The 21,308-nt window shown below is 41.9% G+C and overlaps 1 protein-coding gene across 24 annotated transcripts in view; it reads left to right on the plus strand.

The window, feature by feature from the left end:
* GRIA1 (glutamate ionotropic receptor AMPA type subunit 1) overlaps nucleotides 1–21,308 on the plus strand; it is a 168,156-nt gene that overhangs the window by 131,058 nt on the left and 15,790 nt on the right. For all 24 annotated transcript variants that reach the window (XR_010589935.1, XR_010589934.1, XR_010589939.1 and 21 more), the window contains 2 exons: nucleotides 12,168–12,366; nucleotides 13,399–13,646. Coding sequence is in view for 15 of the 24 variants with exons in the window: in XM_024106816.3 (XP_023962584.1) it covers nucleotides 12,168–12,366; nucleotides 13,399–13,646 (447 nt within the window). In the remaining 9 variants the exon portion in view is untranslated. The remainder of the gene's footprint in view (nucleotides 1–12,167; nucleotides 12,367–13,398; nucleotides 13,647–21,308) is intronic.

Here is a 21,308-nt window from a genome sequence, read left to right on the forward strand (position 1 = left end):
AATGATCTGGATGATGGGATTAATTGCAGCCTCAGCAAGTTCGTGGATGACACTAAAATTGGGGGAGAGGCAGATATGCTGGAGAGTAGGGATAGGGTCCAGAGTGACCTAGCCAAATTGGAGGATTGGACCAAAAGAAATCTGATGAGGTTCAACAAGGACAAGTGCAGAGTCCTGCACTTAGGATGGAAGAATCCCATGCACCGCTACAGGCTGAGGACTGACTGGCTAAGCAGCAGTTCTGCATAAAGGACCTGGGGATTACAGTGGATGAGAAGCTGGATATGAGTCAGCAGTGTGCCCTTGTTGCCAAGAAGGCTAACGGCATATTGGGCTGCATTAGTAGGAGCATTGCCAGCAGATGGAGGGAAGTGATTATTCCCCTCTATTTGGCACAAGTGAGGCCACAACTGGAGTATTGCGTCCATTTTTGGGCCCCCCCTCTACTGAAAGGATGTGGACAAATTGGAGAGAGTCCAGCGGAGGACAACCAAAATAATTAGGTCGTCAGGGCACATGACTTATGAGGATAGGCTGAGGGAAGCTGGGTTATTTAGTCTGCAGAAGAGAAGAGTGAGGGGGGATTTGATAGGATGGAGCTCGGCTGTTCTCAGTGGTGGCACATGACAGAACAAGGAGCAATGGTCTCAAGTTGCAGTGGGGGAGGTCTAGGTTAGATATTAGGAAAAACTATTTCACTAGCAGGGTGGTGAAGCACTAGAATGGGTTACCTAGGGAGGTGGTGGAATCTCCTTCCTTAGAGGTTTTTAAGGCCCAGCTTGATAAAGCCCTGATCGGGATGATTTAGTTGGGGTTGGTCCTGCTTTGAGCAGGGGGTTGGACTAGATGACCTCCCGAGGTCTCTTCCAACCCTAATCTTCTATGATTCTATGCCCTCAGCTAGATGCCAGATTGACTTTTGTGTGAGCTGCACATACACATCCAACGATAAAGAGTGGACCCTCCCACACCCCATCCTGGGTTTGTTAGGGAACCACCTATTCTATAGGTGAAATCCTGGTCCCACTGGGGAATTTTCCCATTGATTTCAGTGGGGTCAGGATTTCACCCTACAAGGCTAACTGTGTGGCTGGGATGATTAGGGAATTTTAACACAGTGGCGTGTGGAAGGGAGCACATGGTTACAGATCAGTGTTAGCGGATTGTATCACAGCCTTGGGCAGTAGAGCAGTGTGGGTCATCACAAAGGTGCACTGGAGGGCTGAGGTTTCTTAGCAGTTGTAGCTATGTGCCCTCCTGTAGCCATAGAGGAATTAATGGAATGTAACTGTCACTCACTGTCAGTCATTAGTCACTATCCACTCACCCTCCTCTTCCTCCCGTATCTCCCTTATTTGTCATTTTGAATATGTTTTGTAAAGGACGAGCTTGTAAGAGGCCATTTTCTAGGTTATGGAGCCGTCACTTTGATGTGATGTCTTATTTATCGCATGGAAATTACAGATTTCCAAAGTCACCTACAGGATTTGGATATCAATTCCAATTAAAATAAACAAACACTCAAATCCCCTAGTCTGATCTGACAATCCCATCCTATTTCTGGTGGCTGAAGACCACCAACCGTCTCAGGCTTATGTAAGTATTGAACACTTTGGCAGGACAAAAGTATCATCAATGATTCTATTGTATATCATAGTGATTACATTAATTATAATACAGTGGCACCCCAAGTGCATTTGGCACCTTCCAAACACGGAGATGACAAAGTACCCGCCCCAAAGCCTGAATCCATCTCTCTCTGTCCCTCCCACCAACTGATATCCATCAGCACAGCATCATTCTCTCGTGTCTTAGCATGCAAATGTGGCACTAAAGAACAGGAAGCTGCTTTGGCGAGGCCTGCTGGCCAAGCACAAATTCTAATAGTACAACGGATGGCTTTGTCGGATTGAAGAAACGTGTCAAAGAGCTTTTCAGCGCTCGCTTAAAAAGTTGATTCTTAAGCTGGAAAGTTGGCTCCTCGTGAGAGATATAATGGGTAGAAGTGGCTACCGGTGCCCTTTGTGTGCTTGAATGTTCCCTTTTGCCCATGAGCATAAAACGTTTGGCCGGAGTTTTCTCCTTAATAATCCTCACCCTTGACAATGGCATTAAGAGGTAGAAGGAATGGACTCTGAACCGCCACAAGCTTCTCTGTGGTCATTGCCAATAGTCAATGCTCACTGCTTAAGTGGACAAGACTGAAAGCAGAAGAGTTGCACTCTGAGTGAAATCCTGCCTTTATGGACGGCAACCGCAAAACTCCCATTGATTTTAATGGGCCAGAATTTCACCCACTAGTTTAAAGCCAAGATGTCCAGACCTCCTACAGCCTAGTCTATGAGGCCACTAGTAACACTTAGTATTTATAATAAAGTCTCTAGAGCTCTTTGTCTACATATTGGTCAAGCCTGCAGGATGCAATTTGCACTTCCGTGAGTCAGTGAGACCAGCGGCACCAGAGGGGAATTCACCCTGGGAGCGGGCAGGAGGCAGAACTGCCTCCTCTCCCCTACAAGGACTTTCACCGGTGAAGGGCTGATTAAGACCCTACCAGAGCCCCACCAGCAGATGTTGCTGGGAGAATCCCTCATTATTCCCTTCTATTTGGTGGTTGGAGTGCCTCAGCAGAAGGACATTAGTCGCTATCCACACCAGACTTGCAGCAGCAGAGTCCAGGAGGTGGATCTGACCCAGTGACTTAATCTTCATGACGTCCACTTAAATTATGTAACTAATATTATTACCACCTGTTTAGAGAAGGGGAAATTGAAGAAGAGAGGTTAAGTGAATTGTCCTTGGTCCCATGAGGGGGCAGTGCTATCTTGGGATTAGAAATAAAGTGTTGCTGACCTCGAGTCCTTTGCTCAGGCTATTAGACGCCCCTCTTCTGTCAGAAATGCAGATTTGGGTGTCTTGAAAAGAGCTATTACCAGATCCCCTTCATACTCACACTGCAGCTGCAATGAGATCCAAAGACGGGAGAGAAAAAGAAAGATTGAATAACCGTAAGTGGTGTACTACATTTCTGACTAAGCACGAAAATTCATTTCAGAGAGAGATTTTGCCCAGTGAATAGAAATGGAAGAAAATGAGAATTTGTTCTGTAGAGGAAGGAGGGGTGGGGGAATATCCTGCTGGCCAAGGTCGTTAGCCTGCCGACAGAGAGAAAGGGAGGAGTATGCAAACTGTAAAATGTAATTAAACCCACACAGACTGGAGTCAAATCAGAATGCCGCATGGACTGAAGGCCTTCTGCGTACAATGGCGATATGATTAAATCCATTCTGATTGGGATTCAGACTCGAGATTAATCAGGGAGACTGCTTATTCGCAAATTATATGCATGGTCACTGCACCTTTAAACAGTAAATGGACTCAGAGCAACTTTATATAATGGCTTCTGCTTGGATTCTAGAATAGTTATCTCATTTTTCCAATACGTTGGTATCGATAGGCAGTCTGGGCTTCATTATTATATCTGAAGGTATGGCAAAGGATAGTTCCCCAGACGGTGAACAGATAAATGAAAGCTTGGCGCTCTCCTGATTTTTCCAGTCTCTTACGAGCTTAAAATGAGAACACAGAATATAATAGGTACAATATTCAGACTTCTGTAAGGATTTGTTCCCATTACTTAAACCCCTCCTATTTGCATAAAATATTCGGATTGGTTGAAGCCTATGTACTCAGCCACTTTGAACTAAAACATGCATTCATTACCACCATGTAAAAAGTTGCGGGGGAGTTGGGGAAAGCAGGGCTAACATGTGCCATTAAAATGATAGGGGGAAATGTGTTCATACACATATATAAGATGTACTCTTGAGGGTCCATTTTAACACCAAGGTTTGCAGTCAAAAGTCCAAGGCTATTATGCAGGGAAGCAGAATTGGTATATGAGTAATATGCAAACTCGGCTTGTCAATGAAAGGCCAAAAATTAATATAACCGTGCAGGGGGAGAAACGTGTATTATAATCAAGGTTCAAATGTCATAAAAAACAGTCGGGAGCTCATTCAAAATGCTCCATGAAGCAGGAGGGCCTAAGAGGATAATAGCTGCAGCTGTGCAAAATGGGCACAATGGTTCCTAAAATCTCACCCAACTTCCCTTGCTTTCAGTCTGTTACCAATTCCACACTCTCAGACCCAGTCTATTAAAATCTCCTCCACTGTTCACAAACCTGGGGCTGAGCTGGGGTTTGGGGATGAAAGTGTGAAATTTGCAATTCCAAAAGAAGTAAAAAAAAATCATTGATTTTTGACTGATTTAACGTTGAGATTTAGGGTGTGTTTAAATTTGGAACTGGGAGCAAAAGCAGAGGACAAAGCCCCTCACAAATCAGAACCAAAGGAAATGTTTTCATTAGATGCCTTGCCAAGTCTAACCACCCATGTACATGTGCAATGATCATTACCATGTTAACAGACAACTGTCTGAGAACATAGGCTGTGTATGTAGAAGACCAAAAGTTGCATTTGCTCCGCAGGTGTCTAAGAGATTTTCTTTCCCCATTTTTGCATAAATTCATTCACTGACAAATATGTCAGTCGGCTAAATAAGCCTTTATTAGAAATGAATTTTACAGCAAATCTGGGAAATCCTCCCAAAACAGCCATCTCTTTAGCATCCTGGATTTTCATTTCTAATTAAAACGCTGTCAGTTTAAGTGTAATTCTCCAGAAGAAATGAGTTCTAAGGGTGGGGGAGGGAGAACGGAGAAGATACTCAAACAATTTTCAAAGAGATTTATTTTGTATATTTCATGATGATCTTGTTAATCTTTTTTTTTATCAAATGTATTCTGCTAGAGAATTGATGTTCTCTGTAATAAGCTGGCAAAGCACATGCAAATTCCTGTTAGGTTCAGTTACCTTCTGTGAGGGATAAGATCAAAGAGCAAATTGTCTGATCTGGGATTGCATTTTGTTTTAAGAAATGAGACATTAGCTGGATGCTTTTCTTTTTCCTGTGAAGAATCCATCAGTGCTAAAACTAGAACACAGAAAACCTTCATTCCATGAGAACTAAGGGGAATTGAAACTTCATCACTATCAGCAGTGGCATGATCGTTCTGGGGCCACACCATCTCACCTGTCAGGCAGGAGAGGAGAAGGGTTTTTAAAACAAGAGTTTAATGTTGGTCAGTGGGATTCATCCTGCAAGAGCAAGAAGAATTGTGAGCTTTAGAACTATAGCACCATTGGCCGACTGCCCAGGATACCTTAAGATATGGACAGCATTCTGCCTGCCTGGCAAATATCCTAAATTTTCACATGACTGGGCACCATTTTTAATTAATAACTTTCACAGACAGGTGAAAATACAGGCCATTTACCAGACAGCCCAAGAGGGCAGTAGGTGAATCTGCACTGGGACAGATGGTAAATGAGGGTATGGGGGGGAAGGGAAGTCAATACCAAGGAAGAAGCATATTGTCTGTGGCCCAACCTTATGGCTGTTGTCCTGGCCTGTGACCCTGACATTCCTCCCTGCTTCTCCTTTAAGCCTCTGGCCAGTGGAAGGTTGGCATGTTCACAAATGCAATAACAAACACTGAGTGGCACAAAATGATGTTACTGGGTGTCCAGATATAGAAATTCTCAAGAAATACCATGGGGCAGATACTCAAAGGCAGTCGTGATGGGAGACAGGGTGGCCAAGGAACTGGTTTCAGCTCTCCCAGTCCTCATACATGTTAGATCTTCAGAGGAGGGCCTTTAACTTGCACCGCTGGCATAAGGTCCATGGCAGTGGTGGATGGGGCAAAGAGAAGCTCCACCCTGCCATGTGCCCATCCTATCCCTGGAACGCCCCTCACCCTCTTCCCTCCATGCCAGGTGTGAGGGATAGAGCTAGCACAACAACTAGCTCTCTACCAACGGAGAGCTCCTCTGCATAGGGAGAATGATCCTCTAGAAAAAAAATGACAGAACAGTTTTCTATTGAAAGATGTGCTTTAATGGAAACCTAAACATTCTGTGGGAACAGGTTACTTCTGGCAGAGCTGTTCATGGGAAAAATTTGAAACAAATGGTTATTGAAACAAAACGAGAAAGTCAAAATGAATTTCTCCTTTCACTTTGATAACACTGAAACATTTGGTTTCGATAAGGTAGAACAATCGGATATGACACTAACATTTCAGTTCATTTAATTTAGGCTGATAATATGCAAATTAATATTTTAATTTAATATCATATAGATTATCTTGCATACAATAGTTTACTGTAGTGTAAAAGTCTAAACAAAATGAATTGAAAGGATAAAGTAGAAATGAAACATTTTTACCTTATCAAAATGAAATGTTTCAATGGGCCCAAATTGAAATTTGTCAGAATATTCATTTCATAGGAAAGTTCAGAATTTCCTGCTTTTCATTCCGATTTGGACTTTTTCCCCAAATGTCACAAAGTGGAAATAGAAGACCAAAAAATTCAGCATTCAACTCCTACAGGAACATGGTACCTGGAGGACTTCAGTAATATTCCATTGGAGAGATGGGCCTTGCTAGCTGGCAGTAATAAGGACAATAGAGAATCGGTGGTGGGCAGAGGCATGGGGTGATTATGGCCAGCCAGATAAAGCTGGAAGAAGAGCCCCAGGGGTCTCAATTCGGAGTGTGTAGAAGAGAATTGCTCTGAGTGCAGAGAAAGCAATGTGGCAAAACAAATCAAAACAAAACCCCATCTGGTTAATCTAGCTATTTCATCATTTTCCACATCCCAGAGTCAGCCAAACATTAATGAAAGCCTCTTGCTGCACCATTATCCTCTCCGCTTATTACTTGCAAGGATTTTATTCTGTTTAAAAAGGCTGCTGTTCCCAAGTATTAATACAATCATGATTATGAATAAATACAAGAGTTAAATACACAGATCCAAATGTCAAGACCCATGGCATGTCTTTGTGAGGGCTAAAGGATGTGGGCACAGAAATCTTTCCTTACTTCAATAGAGAACTCAGTCACTAACAGCAGTTTCAGTACAGTGGAAAGCCGACTAACCTAATGTTATGCTTGGCATGACCTAGGAGACATGAGAATACTCAATGCAAGGGAATTCAAACCTCATACAGCCTATTAATATAAAGTAGTATAAAGACACAAAATAGACTGTGTTGGGGCTTGAACTTCGGAGCAACTGGTTTAAAAATGACATCTATCACTCAAGTTGTAGGTGAATCTCTGTTAGGATACAATTTAGGTGAATCTCTATGGGATACAATTTTCAAAAGCGTCGAAGTGACTTAGGAGACTAAGTCCTATTGGCTTGCAATGAAATGGAAGCTCCTAAGTGTCTGTCACTTGAAAATGGGACTTGGTCTCCTAAGTCACTTAGGGACTTTTGAAAACTGTATCCATGGTGATAGCACTGCTGCCTCTTTTCAGTCTACAGATGCAACAGGGCAAGGGCTATAAAATATGTTACATAAGCTGCTATTGTCTTCTCAGTCATTTAAATTTGGTCAGCAGTACCATTGTTCTACTGAGCACGGGTCCAGAGTCTGGCTAGTCTATCTGTGTGACCCGAAAATTCCAACTTGAGAACCTTCTGCTTAACATATGTCACTGATATCGAATTGTAGAAATGCCCGGTAGGGTTACATCCAATCGTGTGACGTTTCATCATGGACATATTCCCTTCATTATTATTATTTATTTGTACTGCGGTAGCCCCCATTCATGGGCCAGAAACCCATTGTGCTATGTCCTGTACAAACACAAACCTAAAAGATAGCCTCTGCCCCCAAAGTGCTTGCAATCTGACTCAATTCATTATTATGTACTCACAGAGGCCTAGATTTAAGGTTCCTCACTCTAAGTTGCATATCTAGCAATGGGGACAAAATGTTGCTCTTCAACTTTGTCTCTGATGAACCATCACACACCAAAACATAACCGTGTGTGAGGTTTGTGTTGCTTCCGCTTGTGGTAAGGCACATTGCTATGACACTAGGGTGAGTGGCTGTTTCCACTGGGTGTCGTCTTCTGCAGGGAGCAGATGCCAATACCCCATTGTTACTTTTTTATCCAGCTCATGACAGGCGCATGATCTGGAAGCAAAAGCCATCTGCAGCTAACCGTAGGCAGCCCCTACGCGATAAATCAATAAAGAATAAGGTAATGATGTCTCCAGTCTAAAGGCTGGGGTCCAGTTGACTGCAGCTGACTGGAATTAAGTCACAAATATATCCCAGCTTCATCAGGGAAGAAAAGCGGTATAATTGCAGCTGGAGGATGAATGTAATAATTAGCTATTCAAGTGTCGCTTGCCAGGTTGAAGTGGCCTTCGTCATCAGAAAGTATTGGATTTGACGTTATCCGGTTACTCTTGTTTGGTGCTTCTATTGCCTCTTACAAGTGCTTCCTTCCCCAAACACACATCATCTAGACTAATTAGGGAAACATTTTGGTTTTTTTTTGTTTTCCAGCAGATCCAAAGGTGTGTTCACTGAACCCATCAATTCCTCCCCATTCCCTCCACCATTTATTAAAAGTAATGTGTTGTGAACTCTGGTGAAAGGCGTTGGAGTTGATGGACCTGGAGGCTGAAATCCTCTGCAGAAAGAATGTTGTGTTAGTTCCCATTTCCCCACATCATTCCTTAACTCTGATTTAGAATGACCACCTCTTGGGGAGAGATAAGGTGGGGGAGATAATATGTTTTATTGAACCATCTTCTGTTGGTGAGAGAGAGAAGTTTTCAAGCTACACAGAGCTCTTCTTGAGATCTGGAAAAGGTATTCGGAGCATCTGAGAGCTCTGTGTGGCTCGAAAGCTTGTCTCTCTCGCTAACCGAAGTTGGTCCAATAAAACATATTACCTCACCCACCTGGTCTCTCTAATGTCTTAGGACTGACACAGCTACAACTACACTGCATACACCTCTATGGGAGGCAGTTCAGTCCCTGGGACCATCTAGTCATTGGCCATTTTGCTGAGATAGCCAACAACTCATCTGGGCCAAGGCAACTAACTTGTGTCACGCTGGGTTCTGAACAGCTGCAAGATGGTCACACTATAACAGTGTCCTACAGTCATGAAACCTGTCCACCTGCCCTATATTAAAAAGATGGGGTTCTTATTGCTTTGTAAGAGGTGATTTTTTTAAAGAATAGAAACAATCACCTTTATGAACATCACTTCAGAGGTAAGTTATATTAACTAGATCAGGGAGCGGGATTCTACGTGAGACTATACATTCCACTGCTTTGAAATCTTTCACCTCCAGCTCAGGTTTCAGGTGATAATGAGTTTGCTGACTTCACAGAAGCAGCCTGCAATATACATGACTGGTTAAGTAAGCCTAGGACTGAAGTAGCCAGGGGGCTACAGGTCAGCATTGAGATGCCTTGGCAGAGGGGCTGGAAAGCCAATTCTACTTTCATAAGCAATCATTTCACTCACAAATCTGGAAGAAGAAAAAATAAGTAAAATAAACAGTTTGCTGTTATTTACTGTGCTGTATTTCCTGCAGCCTGCTCTCTCTGCACTTTGCAAAAACTGCTCTGATTGCTCTTCCAGGAGTGTGAAGCTGAGAGTGTGTTTGATGCATTGGCTTTTATTTCCCTGAGATTAAAAATGTGTGGTCTCCCTTCTGCAAATTGCAAATGTATTCAGAAGAGTTTTGTTGCTGAGCAAATGTGGTCCCTGGTTTCCATTAAGTGGTGTCTCTCTGAGCTCAAAGAATGGCAATTTTGACCAAAGGGATTTCAGGTCAGATTGATATAAATGAGATACATGATGTCTGAAAGAACAGCTACTCCCACATCCGCGAGAGATTTAAAGATAGCCCGGAGAAAGCAGTAATATACAATATAGAGGAGCGGTGCAGGGAACAGACTACTTTAATTCACTCTTTTTCCATCTCTGATTTCTGTGATTAGTGAAGTGTGGCTTTTGTTTGTTTTTTCCCTAGCTGGAGCAATGGGGTGTGGAGTTTTGTTTGCCAAATTGTATTAGCCCACAATGACTTCTAGAAAGCATGGCTGTTGGATCCATTTACTCATGCAAACTCAGACACAGGATGGAATGGATGCTGACATGTGTCATCACCGTGTCTGTCATTTAAAGGCTATATTTCCATTACCATAGTCCAGGCCAGATTTCAGAGCAGTGACAGAGGATGTTAAAGAGACACACTGCAGAGAGAAAAGGCTGAGCTTACAGGAGGGAGGCAGTGTTTCTGATAGGTAACCCTGTCCTTGCCAGCCTGGCTGCATAAAATAGCATTATGGTTTCCTTCCTGCCTGAGAGATGGGTTTGGCTAAAAAAGGAAAGAGAGTACAAGTAATTTGAGGAGGAAGCATCATTATTAAAAACCCTTTTAAAAACAGAATCTTCCCTTTAAAATTATATTAAAATGTTTGAATGCAGTAAATAGATTCCTGCTTGAGCAATCTATCTGTCTGTCTCCAGATCCTAGAGTAATTTGGCAATCTGACTGGAGAGAGAATGCAGTAGATTCATAGAGTATAAAGCCAGAAAGGACTATTATGATCACCGAGTTTGATCTCCTGCATAACACAGGGCAAAGAACCTTGCATGCTGAACTCTGCATCAAACCCATAATTTCTGTTTGAGCGATAGCATATCTTTGAGCAAGCTATCCAGTCTTGATTTACAGACTCCAAGTGATGGAGAATTCCCCTTGTCCCTGGGCTGTATTAAAATGCAGATTGTTCAGATGAGCCTAGTTTACCAAGCAATCCAGATCAGTCTATACAACTGACATGTGCCATGAATATTTACCACTCCACCCATTTTCAGATCATCTGTACATTTTACCAGAAATGATTTTATGTGTTCTGCCAGATGACTGACAAAATTATTGAACACCATTGGGCCAAGGAGCAATGACCCTGAGGGTCTCCAGTAGAAACATTCTCATTGGCTAATGATTTCCCATATACAGTTAATTTTTCTGATCTAATAGTTAACCAGTTGTTAATCTATTTAGTTATGTGCTACACTGATTTTTTATAGTGGTTTTTATAGAAAGTCATGCAGAACTAAGTCAAATGCCTTATTGAAGTCTAATTATACTATGTCAATGCAGTTTTCTTTATCAACCAAACTTGTGATCTCATATGAAAAAAAAGATGCTTGTTTGACAAGACCTATTTTCCATAAAATCATGCTGGTTGTCATTAGTTATGGTACCACTCTTTAATTCACTACTCATTGCATCCCATAGCAGCCTTTCCATGATTTTGCCCGGGATTTATGTCAGCATCTAGTTACCCATGTCATCCCATTTACCCCTTTTAAAGATGGGTATGACACTAGCTTTTTTCCAGTGCTCTGGAACTTCTCTACTGTTCCAAGATTTGTTAAAAATCAACATTCATGTTTCAAAGAGTGTCTTGGCCCATTCTTTTAATACTCTTACAAGTACTCAGACAGGGTAATACACATTATCCTGTTCTGCAGATTTAAAAATGTTTAATTTAATAGTTGCTGTTTAATGTCCTCCCTAGTTACTGATGGAAAAGAAAGTATTTCATCATGACTGTAAGATATGAATTACATCATCCTGTTTCTTTCCAAATGGGCTTAGTACAGGAGTAACTGGATGAAATGTAATAGCCTATGATATACAGGAGGTCAGACTAGATTACCTGATGGTCCTTAAATTCCATGAACCTAGAACTCAAATACAGAAGAGAAACATTTGTTAAATATTTCTGCCTTTTCTGCACATGACTGATCATTTTACCGTCCTTATCTAGCATTGGACATATATCATTGCTAGGATTTCACTTGTTCCTGATATATGTAAAGAATTCCATCTGAGGTAGGTACTACCCTACCCAGGAATTTAAAGTTTCCTATTGTTTGTTGCTGTGTTTTGCTTTTTTTTTTTTATCTGAAAGAAAATGAAAATTAAAGAAAATGTTACTCTGCAAACATTATTTTTCAGCCGCAGTGATAGTTTTGTTTCACTCAAGCCTGTTTCTTGACCCATTTAACAAGGAAATAGAGAGAGAAACACTCTCCCGTTTTGACACTGAGCTTCCCAGGAAACAGGTGTAAGAGCTGGTATTGCTCAACAGTCGCTGATACGGTGTTAAACCACATACCACCCTTCTGGCCTATATCACCGAATTGTATCTTCTACTCCTTCATCCTGATTCCCTTCACCCTTCACTTTTGTCTTTAGATCCCTCTCTGGCCGCATAGTTGGTGGTGTCTGGTGGTTTTTCACCTTGATCATCATCTCTTCCTACACGGCTAACCTGGCTGCCTTCCTGACAGTGGAACGGATGGTGTCCCCCATAGAGAGTGCAGAAGACTTAGCCAAGCAGACAGAGATTGCCTACGGGACCCTGGAAGCTGGGTCAACTAAAGAATTTTTTAGGGTAAGAGAAAATGGTTAAGATTTTCATATACAAAACAAAAATATCGTATTAGTCTTTGTGCCATTCCATGGAAACTACAGATCATGTAGTTTGCTGAATCCTGTAAATAACCTAGAAACATACAGTAATTACATGCTTCTGCACATTACTGAGTAATTACACTTAGCGGTTCCAAAAGTAATTACCCTGTGACTTGCAACTCAAGTTTACAGAATAACAAGTCTTTGGTTTGCCCTGTAATCAAATGGAACCACTTACCATATATAAATACGCTGCCATTATGTATGGCAGAAACATACATAGCAGAGCCAGAAAAGATTATGTTGGTTATCTAGTCTACCTCCTTCATTTTGCTTCCTACAACATTCCCATTAATGTCTCCTCAAACATCTGCAGGGATGGAGACGTTACCACTTCCCTTGGGAGTCTATTCTGCCATATAATTGCTCTTATTGTTAAGTACATTTCCCTAACATCTAGTCTGAACATTTCCACCCTCCTTGCCTTAGCTTCTCATCCTACCATCTTTGGCATCGAAATACTTTCCTTGTTTCCAAGTATATTGGTGTACTCAAAGTACAGTATTTATAGGCTGTGATAACCCCTCCCCACTCCACCTCCTGTGAATTCTCCTTTCTAGTAGAGGGTATGCTCTCCCTCCACACCAGGGACTCTGTGGAGAATTCTGCTTGCTGAAAATGCCACCTCCCATTGTTCCCCCTAGGGAGATATAGTCCCATGCAGCTCTTTCATCTTGCTTATACCTAACAGAAACAATCCAGCCCTGGGTGAATGACACTCATTGCTAGATGGTTCTTATCCTGAAATTACTTGAAGCAAATGGCCCAGAGGGCTTGCCGGGTATTTGAGCTCTTTGACCCAAAGTCACTCATTAAACTATTTCTAACACAGCTGGCCTTCCTTAACTAATACAAACCATAGGTACATGCTCAAGCCAACTCTGAGTCTCCACTGGTACACAAGCTTCTGCTTCCAGTCTAATACATGCTGGGCTTGTGTTGCCCCATGCAGCGATCTAAAATTGCCGTGTTTGAGAAGATGTGGACATACATGAAATCAGCGGAACCCTCCGTTTTTGTGAGGACCACAGAAGAGGGGATGATCCGGGTGAGGAAGTCAAAAGGGAAGTACGCCTACCTCCTGGAGTCCACCATGAATGAGTATATAGAGCAGCGCAAGCCATGTGACACCATGAAGGTGGGAGGTAACTTGGATTCCAAAGGCTATGGCATTGCAACACCGAAGGGGTCTGCACTGAGGTAAGTAGCCTGGATTTGCTTTTCCTTGCCCTGCAGCCCAATAAATCAATGCGTCCACACAGTTCAATCTCCATTGCCATATTAATCATGACAGCAAGGGATGTAAATCCTTAGCATGGGGCCATTAAACTACATGACTCCTGCTCAACAGTGATGGGAGTAACTAATTCTTCAAACCCTGCATATGGAAATTGGCCTCCGACTGCTCCATTCGTTATGAATGTGGCTGCACTGCATAAGGGATTTTGCTGCATCGTAACCATTGATTAATAGAGCATTATTTTAAAGGGAGGCTCATCCTGTGGCGTGTGAAATGCCCATCTTTGCAATGTATGGGATGGCCCTGGTTTGGATCCATGCTTAGAGGGATTCTTGTGGTAACCGTATTTGTGTGTGTGTGTGAAAAGAAATGCTAACACGTGAGGACAACATGAAAAATGAAGCGTTCTCATCCTTGCTAAAAACAACAATTAATTACAAGAGTTCAGAGCAGATGCTGAGTTTAGGGCTCTTGACATCTTCCAGGAGGTACAAGCCCCACATTTCTGAACCCAAAACAGCAATTGCCAAAGGCCTGTAACAAAACACCATCACAGATATTTTTGAAGGCTTCTTTTAAAAATAAAACCAAAACCCTTAAAAGGCACAAAATCTCGATCTTTAGTACGGTTACAAATACAAAAGAATATGGGAAGAAGATTATTATGGAGGCAACATTTTCACACGAGTGCTTACATTTTGCTACCTAAATCTATGCACCAGGATAAGTGCTTTTGTATCTTTAGGATGTAGGGAAAGAAGGAGTTGTTTTGGTTTTGTTTGGGGATATTGTTTTAATTAAAGAGGTTTTTCTTCCCTCCTTTTTTAACATTAGAAATGCAGGCCTTTTCTGCCCTGAAAGACTCTATGGACAGCTGGAAGTCTAGTAGGTTTATGACATCAGAAAACTTAAAAAAAAACCCACATTAAAGGAGGGTAGAAGTGATTGTCCTTTTTTTCAGACTGTTTAAAATACTTTTCAATTCATTTTATTAACACTTGGAAGGAAAGATATCTTTGGCCTTGTCTGTATTGAGATGTAGCCATTGCTGGCCAGTAATTGGTGTAGCTGTGCTGTAGCAAACCCCCATGTAGAGGTAAGAAAAACTGTGATTTGCACCCTTTGAACTGATCCGACTTTCAAGCAGGGAGAAACCTGAACCGGTGCAAATCATGGCTTTCCGAGTATCTACAGTTGGAATTAGCACCAAAGCAGCTATGCTAGTTGCTGGCCTGTGATGGCTGAACAGAGGCTAATCTAAAGCATAGATAAGATCTCACTCATGGATTCAACCCTGTTCCCCCCTTCAGTTAAGGACAGAGCCAGCTCCCAGTCTACAGGTGTGTGATACAGGAGGGCCAGGGAGCAGTGGGAAGTGGTAGAAGGGAAATATATAAACCCTAGGTTAATTAAGGCGTGGTTCCCTGTAGACTAGGGAGGGTTGCTACAGGTTAATTGGAGCACCTGTAATCAATTAAGGCCCTGTTAGAAACCTAATAAAACCCCCTGCTTCAGGCAGTCAGGGGAAAGGCGGAAGGAGAGAGGACTGGAGCTTGGAGGTGTGCTGTTAGACTTGGAGGAACAGAAAACCGGAGTAAGGGAAACCCTGCCCCAGCAGGAGAGGGACATTCCCTCCCACAGCGTTTAAGGACTGAAGGTACCCCACCCAAGGGAGAAGGGGGTAAGAACCTGCAGGGGTTGAGAGGGGCTGGGACTTAGAGTGAGGAGCAAACCCAGACCCCTTCCCCACTTCCCTCCTTTACCACCTTCCTGGGCCACTAGTGGGGCCCTCGGTGCCCCAAGAGCAGGGGTAAGGGGTGGTATTTTAGCCCCCGCCCCCCACCAAGAAAAGCGCAGGACCCACCATACTATATCGACCATCTTGTCACAAGGTGTATATCCTCCAATCAGTCCTCCATCAAAAATCAAGGAAGGACAAGACTTAACGTTACTTGCTATTTTTAAGGTAAAAAAGCCAAGCAAAAGAAAAACCTGATGGAGAGATGTAGGAAAGCAACGTACAAAAGGATCAGTTAGGTAGAGAATAATTTTCACTTTCAAAACTCGGTGAGGCATTAAACATAATAGACCAAATCCTGAGGTGCCACTGACTTCAATGGGAGTTTTGCCTAAGTGAAAACTGAGTGAGGAACTCGGGATCTATCCTGATGGAAAGTAAAATAAGCTTCAAGTGATTAGAATGCCGCTGGCCGCTCCACCTTTTGTCAGAATAGAATGCAGAAGAACTAGATGATAGAAAAGGATTTAAAAAGCCTGATGGTCTGAGGCCCACCTGTGTCCCATCAAACTTCAGGATTTCATCAACTCGGGTGTATCCTGAACAGCGTCCTTATTCTTTTATTGGCCTTGCAACTTATGTATTGGGATGCCACTTTCTTTCCAAAATGCTATAAATCCTAATACCATCTACAGTAATTGTCACAAAATCTTACCCTCCTGCCCGCAGTCTGCAAAATCGTACCCCTGTTTGGGTCACACTTTCGGTTAAGGTTCCATTTATAAAGGGTTTTTAAATGATCACGAGGTGTTTATAAGCATGTCACAGACACGAGTTGTATGTGTTGCAGATGGTTAAAAAGCATATCAGAGAATGCGTTAAAGATGGTGATAAGACATGGAGATAAGCAATCTATTGACCTATGGGACTCCATTGCAATTGATTCATCATTTATTAAAACATCTATTGATCAGTAAATAACCCTTTATAAATGGAGCCTTAATAGTGACTGATACTTGTTCACTGACTATAAACGGGGAGGATTTTAAACTGGGGTTCTAGGTCACTAGCACCCTGCAGACCATTTTCTAGTGAAGATCTGGTTGGTTTTATGGGGCCTGGTCCCACTGTCATCAATGGGCACTGAACCAGGGCCATGGTTTCCAGCTATTACACCTTTCAGCTTTAAAAATACATTCAACACTTTCCTGATATTACTTTTCCCTGTCAGCAAGTGCTGTAGCTGCCCCGAGAGATGTGACTAGTTTGTGAATGGAGAGCAGGTGGTCCTTAAGACAATCTTTCTATCAATATGTTGTCCAGGCAATGAAATTCTTTGGGTCTCTCCAAACTAATGTGTATGCGCTATCACAGCTTCAGGGCTTTTGCCAGCATACTCTCGCCGATATTTATTTTCCGTCTTGCAAATATGGAAATTAAGAGGCAGGACTAATGTGCAAAAAAACAGTCTGTCCTGCAATGTTCAGGATGTAAGGAAGCCATTAGTAATGCTTTTAATAACAACAACAACAACAACAACAAAAAACAACCCACCAGCAAAACTACAAGAGGAGAATGCAAAAGAATCAGCTCAATCCAGCTAATCCATATATCTCTTTGCTGGGCAGGAGAATACAACATTTCTGCCATTTCTTTTTTGCATCATAACCTCTGTTAGACTGGTTTGGGAGTTTCTTCCACATGCAGTTAACAGCAAAGGAGGAATGCTTGATTTTCCATTTGACCTGTTGGTGTTTCTTTGAAACAGGGTGCTGTCAATTTTCTGTCCCATTATGTATGTTTTGTTTTATTGTTGTTTTATTTGTCAAGCTTTCGGTATTTTCTTTACAGTCATCATATGATGTCTGTCTTCACCGTAGGGACAGAATGCACTGAGCAAGGTGACACTCAGACACCCAGGGAACAAATCCTACTTACTGGCTCAGGGAATTTAAAGGCCCTGATCTTGTTTCCTTTCAAGTCAACAGGAATTTCACCATTGGCTTCAATGGGAGCAAGATCTGCTTCAAAAGAAGGAAGTTTTCTTGTTGTTTCCCGAGATACTATGGGCGTATCATGTATGCTATCAATAATTAAAGCTGTTTATTTGTCATAGCAAAAAATGAGAAGTCATTTTAGTTTAACCCCCAAAAAAGAAAATTCATAATACGCGTAAGTGGGACTACTACTGTATTTCCAGTTTGCGTTAATAACTTTAAAACATATAAAAGTAGCAACCACATCTAGGACATACAAACCACAGCCACCGTGTTCTGTCTTGATAAAGGATGTTATACATTCCTAAAGACATGGGGTCTGAGTCGTCGCTAGATTATGCCAACATCTTTATACAAAGTAAAGGGACTCTCTGCTGAAACACAGCTTGTTGGTACAGAAAGACATTTTAATACACTGCAAAGAGCTGGACTGATATCAGCTTCAACTACTTCATAATATTTAACCAGTGGTTAAAATCATTTAAAAGCTCAGGTTATTCACCTGTACTCCACTACACTGGACATACACAGAGACATATTTGTAAACATTCATTAGGGGCAAAAGAGGGATTTGCTTACCAGCCAGTCCCCAGTGTGAGAAATGAGGATCTCTAACTTCATATTTACACATCAACCATCGGTTCTGGCTTGCATCATAGTCCACATTTCTCCTAAGTTTAATATGTGTTACATCAGAAAGCACTTGAGTCAGTATTATGAAAGGTATTATCTATCTCCCCTTGTAAGTATTCTCACACTTGTTATCTAACTGTCTGTCTGTGCTGGGCTAGCTTGATTATCACTTCAAAAGTTTTTTTCTCTTAATTAATTGGCCTCTCAGAGGTGGTAAGACAACTCCCACCTGTTTATGCTCTCTGTATGTGTGTATATATATCTCCTCAATATATGTTCCATTCTATATGCATCCGAAGAAGTGGGCTATAGTCCACGAAAGCTTATGCTCTAATAAATTTGTTAGTCTCTAAGGTGCCACAAGTCCTCCTGTTCTTCTTTTTGAGTCAGTATGTTTGGTAATATCTAAATTCTCTCCATAATGATTTCATCTCTTATGAAATCCTAGCTATCCGGCGTTGTAGCCCTTTTTTCTTTCGTCCAAAGTTGATTCCTTCGCGTTATGTGTTTTGAGGGCTAGGTGATTGCATTTTAGATCAGATTTAATCTTTTCCTTCTTTATTTCTGCATGGAAGCCATAAAAGAACAGATAAAATGTTCTTTTTCAGTGGTGAAAGTGATATTGAGAGCCTGCTCTTTCTCCCACTGACGTTAGTAGGAGTTTTGACCTTGACTTTAATGGGAGCAGGGTTGGAAACCTAGACACACAACCTTCATCCTATATCACATGCACACCTCCCTCCCCATCCATCAGCTCAGTGTCAGATATGTTGGGCTGCCGGGGGTTAGTGGAAGAGCGCTCCCCTCTCCCAACTCCCCCAGATTAACCTGGCTTTGGTCATCATTCAGTATTGAATGGGTAAATTTGGTGCTTTGGGGAAACAAAACAATAATGCAAAGCCAAATTGTCCAAAATAGATTAAAGTCGATGAAAAAACACTCCCAATATGAGTCTCTAATTCACATTTTAAAAAGAAACAGCAATGTTTTAGGAATAGGACTGCTCTTGTTTTGGAATTGGCTTCCTGGCCTTTCAGCAAAGTTCTCCAGAGGCACTATAAACGTGTGTGTCAGCTCTTCCAAATCCCATAAACTAATAAAAATGTTCCCTGTCAAAAGTCCACCTAAAATGACACATTTCAGAGAAAATAAGTAGCAAGCAGCTAAATCTTTCCTCAAGGACCCTGTCACTGTGAAATATCGGAGGCTTCCTATACTCCTTGTGAACTGGAGAAAGAACCAATTACTTTAAATGAAACCTCTTAGGAAAAAAAATAAATAAAATGTATAACACATGACACAAAATATCAGCTGAGCGATTTTTACATTCGGGGGCTCTACAGAGGATTTACTGTGTTAATATCATATGCCTGTATAAGAATTACATACTCTCAGATCATCCGATAGCTACATCTTCTGCAAATGGTTCATCCGAGATTGCTGTGCTAATTAACTTCCCTTCTGCTTTAGAAGACAGAAATAATCATGTGTGTTACTTGATTATTCATTACTTTTGCATACAGTTTACCATGTATAGTATCAGAGGGGTCGCCGTGTTAGTCTGGATCTGTAAAAAACAACAGAGGGTCCTGTGGCACCTTTAAGACTAACAGATGTATTGGAGCATAAGTTTTGCATCTGACGAAGTGGATATTCACCCACGAAAGCTTATGCTCCAATACATCTGTTAGTCTTAAAGGTGCCACAGGACCCTCTGTTGCTTTTTACCATGTATAGTCACTGTCACTGCATTTAATTATAACTTAGGGTAGATCTACCCTGCAAAAACAAAAAGGTGTGTTCTTAACTTGAACTCAGGTTAAAAGAGCAATGGAAACATGGCAACTTAGCTTTTAACTCAGGTTAGCAGCTTGAATTCAACCCCAGGCTGCCCTATAGGCTTTAGCCTAGTTGCTGTGGCTTCACCTGCTATTTTAACCTGAGTTAACTATCCCGAGTTAAGAACACACTTTGGGTTTTTCGGGGGGAAGAGGGGGGAGAGGGTTGGGCAGTGTAGGCATGCCCTAACTTACACAAGTAGAGTGAATCACCAGACACCTTTCCCCAGAGAGCCCAGATATTTTACTGGCTTTTCAGCATTTGCTGTACGGAGTCCATCAGAGTCAAAAAACTAAAATGATACAAAATGACTATGGCACACATTAAATTCAAAACTGGCTCACTGATAAGTCTCAAACTGTGTCTGTCCTGGGAAGCAGTGACTCTGAAAAAGATTTGGGGTTCATGTTGGAAAATCTGCTCCCAATATGACTCTGTGGCCAAAAGAGCTAATGCGATCCTGGGATGCGTAAACAGGGGAATCTCAAATAGGAGCAGAGAGGTTATTTTACTCCTGTATTTGGCACTGGAGTGACTGCTGCTGGAACAATGCATCCAGTTCTGGTGTCCACAATTGAAGAAGAACGATGATAAATTGGAGAGGGTTCAGAGCCAACCCATGAGAATAGTCAAAGAATTAGAAATCCTGCTTGATAGTGACAGAGGCAAGGACTCCATCTATCTAGCGCAACAAAGAGATGGTTAAGGGTGACTTGAGATCAGTTTATAAGTACCTGCAATGAGAACAAATATTTAATAATGAGCTCTTCAGTCCAGGAGACAAAGGTCTAACACAATCCAATGGCTGGAAATTTAAGCTAGGCAAATTCAGACTGGAAATAAGGTATAATTCACGTTAACCGTGAAAATAATTAACCATTGGAACAATTTACCAAGGATCATGGCAGATTCTCGATCACTGACCATTTTTAAATCAAGACTGGATGTTTTTCTAAAAGATCTGCTCTAGGAATTATTTTGGGGAAGTTCTATGGCCTGAGATACCCAGAAGGTCGGACTAGTTGATCATAATGAGCCCTTCTGGCTTTAGAATCTATGAATCTATAAGGCTATTTATTGTTTGAGGTGTCAACACTCCATCTCTTCCAAGCTCTGAAAAGCCTTCTCATGATTGTTTCTCACTCTGCCTGTCCTCTTTCCTATATCTGATGTGAGGTCTACACGGTGTTGTGTCTGACAACCAGTGCCCAGACACAAACTTTGCTCATCAGTGAAATCTTCTCAACCTATGGCTGCACTCGCCAAGCCAAATTATGCCCTCAGATGCTTACCCCTGAAGTCAGCAAGTGTCGTGTGAACGCATCTGAGGGCAGAATATGGCACGGTGCGTGATTGGCACGCTACTCAAGACTTCAAACCCAGATTGCTCTTCCAGGTGAACTAAAGGAAAGCAC

The sequence above is a fragment of the Chrysemys picta genome, chromosome 8 (assembly GCF_011386835.1).
Source record: "Chrysemys picta bellii isolate R12L10 chromosome 8, ASM1138683v2, whole genome shotgun sequence".
NCBI lineage: Eukaryota > Metazoa > Chordata > Testudines > Emydidae > Chrysemys > Chrysemys picta.